At 39.3% G+C, this 1,604-nt stretch overlaps 1 protein-coding gene across 1 annotated transcript; it reads right to left on the bottom strand.

The window, feature by feature from the left end:
• Positions 1-1,317, bottom strand: PBDC1 (polysaccharide biosynthesis domain containing 1; the record flags this gene model as incomplete). Its single annotated transcript, XM_017864790.1, has 2 exons — positions 1-579; positions 1,206-1,317. Coding segments are annotated over 2 exons (405 nt in total), but the record flags the coding sequence as incomplete, so codon positions are not given.
• Between the last annotated feature and the right edge of the window lie 287 nt (positions 1,318-1,604).

Below are 1,604 nucleotides of genomic sequence, written 5' to 3'. Positions count from 1 at the left end.
GAACCAAAAGAAATTTATTTACAAATTTCTTACTTGACCAGTGGTGTCATCCAAGAAACAGTATACCAGGAAAAATCAATTAACACCCCACTAATAGTCTTTAGACCAGTTCATACAAGGGAATGACCAGAGCAGTTCCTGACTGTCAGACTGGAAAGATGTCCTCCTGAGTATCCTTCAATTGTACATGAATTTACATTTAACCAAAGGGGTCTATGCAAGTAGCACTGTGGCACTTGTAGACTCAATTAAGTCAAAGCTTCTAGAGTGCTGTTCCCTGTATACCTTACATAGCTTTTTCACCACTTTTGTTGATTTCTTTGTCAGCTTCTTTCTCTTTTTCTCCTCCTTTGTCAGTTTTGTCTTCTCTGTTGATTCCTTCCTTTTTTTCTTCTCCACTATCAGCTCCTTTCTCTCCTCTGTTCTTGGTGTTCTCTTCTTCTCCATTGTCAGCTCTTTTTTCTCCTCCATTGTGGACTTCTTTCTCTCCTTCTTTGTCCTGAACACTGATATAAACAGCTTTGTTACAGCCTTCCCGGTTCCGAGCAATTTCAATGGCAAAGAATTGTATCCTGGGGGCTGAAAAATGAACAGAATTGATTATCATCCTACTCTCAGTTTATTCCCTAAATCTCTTTTTTTTGAGACAGGGTCTCACTCTGATGACCAGGGCTGGACTGCAGTGGCACAATCAAAGCTTACTGCAGCCTCAATTTCCCCGGTTCAAGCAATCCTCCTGCCTCAGTCTCCTGAATAGCTGGAACTACAAACACTCACCACTACAACTACACCTGGCTAATTTTGTAAATGTTTTTGTAGAGATGGGGGTCTCCCTGTGTTGCCCAGGCTGGTCTCAAAATCCTCAGCTCAAGTGATCCACCCATGTCAGCCTCCCAAAGTGCTGGGATTACAAGGCATGAGACACTGTGCCTGGCCTGCTCCCTATATATGCTGGAAATCTGACAAAATTGAAATAACATGCACACCATTCGAGTATAGTCATAAACTTCAGAGACCTTTAATTCCAATCTCATATTAATGAGATTGAAAATACTTAACTATCTTCAAGTTACATAAAAAATAGCAACAAGATCTTTAAAGATGAAACGAGAAGGTGACCTAACTATACATGTCACTGATTCATCAGTAAAACCAGACTGTTCAGTGTCCTTATAGAGAAATAATTTCAGAGGGAAGAAACTCACCAAAGATTGTGTTTTCCTCAGTGTAGCCCTGAGAACAATCTAGTCGCAGCAAAGTACCATAGTTGAAGTCTTCAACAATCCCATTAAACTTCAAGCAGAATGGCCTCCACTTCTATAAAGGCAAAAACAATGCTTTAGCTGACAAATGCAAGAGGTTGATGTACTAAGGCCAGGAGAGGGACTTCCATTTCCCCAGTAAGGAAAATAATCACAGTGAGACTAGGAATGAGGTGATTGTTGGTTTCACAGTGAAACTAGCAATGTGTTTCTGTGCTACCTATTGTGTCTTTAGACTAGTATTTCCCAAGATGAACAATATTTTACTTGAAAAATATATAAATCCTTTGCTGCAGAATTAAAATATGATTTCTTAAGTAAATTGTTTTGTTTTGAAGTTAT

Source organism: Rhinopithecus bieti, unplaced genomic scaffold, assembly GCF_001698545.2.
Source record: "Rhinopithecus bieti isolate Rb0 unplaced genomic scaffold, ASM169854v2 scaffold_80922, whole genome shotgun sequence".
In the NCBI taxonomy this organism is placed as follows: domain Eukaryota; kingdom Metazoa; phylum Chordata; class Mammalia; order Primates; family Cercopithecidae; genus Rhinopithecus; species Rhinopithecus bieti.
Note: the sequence above shows the minus strand (reverse complement) of the source record. Positions and strands in the feature narration are given on the sequence as shown.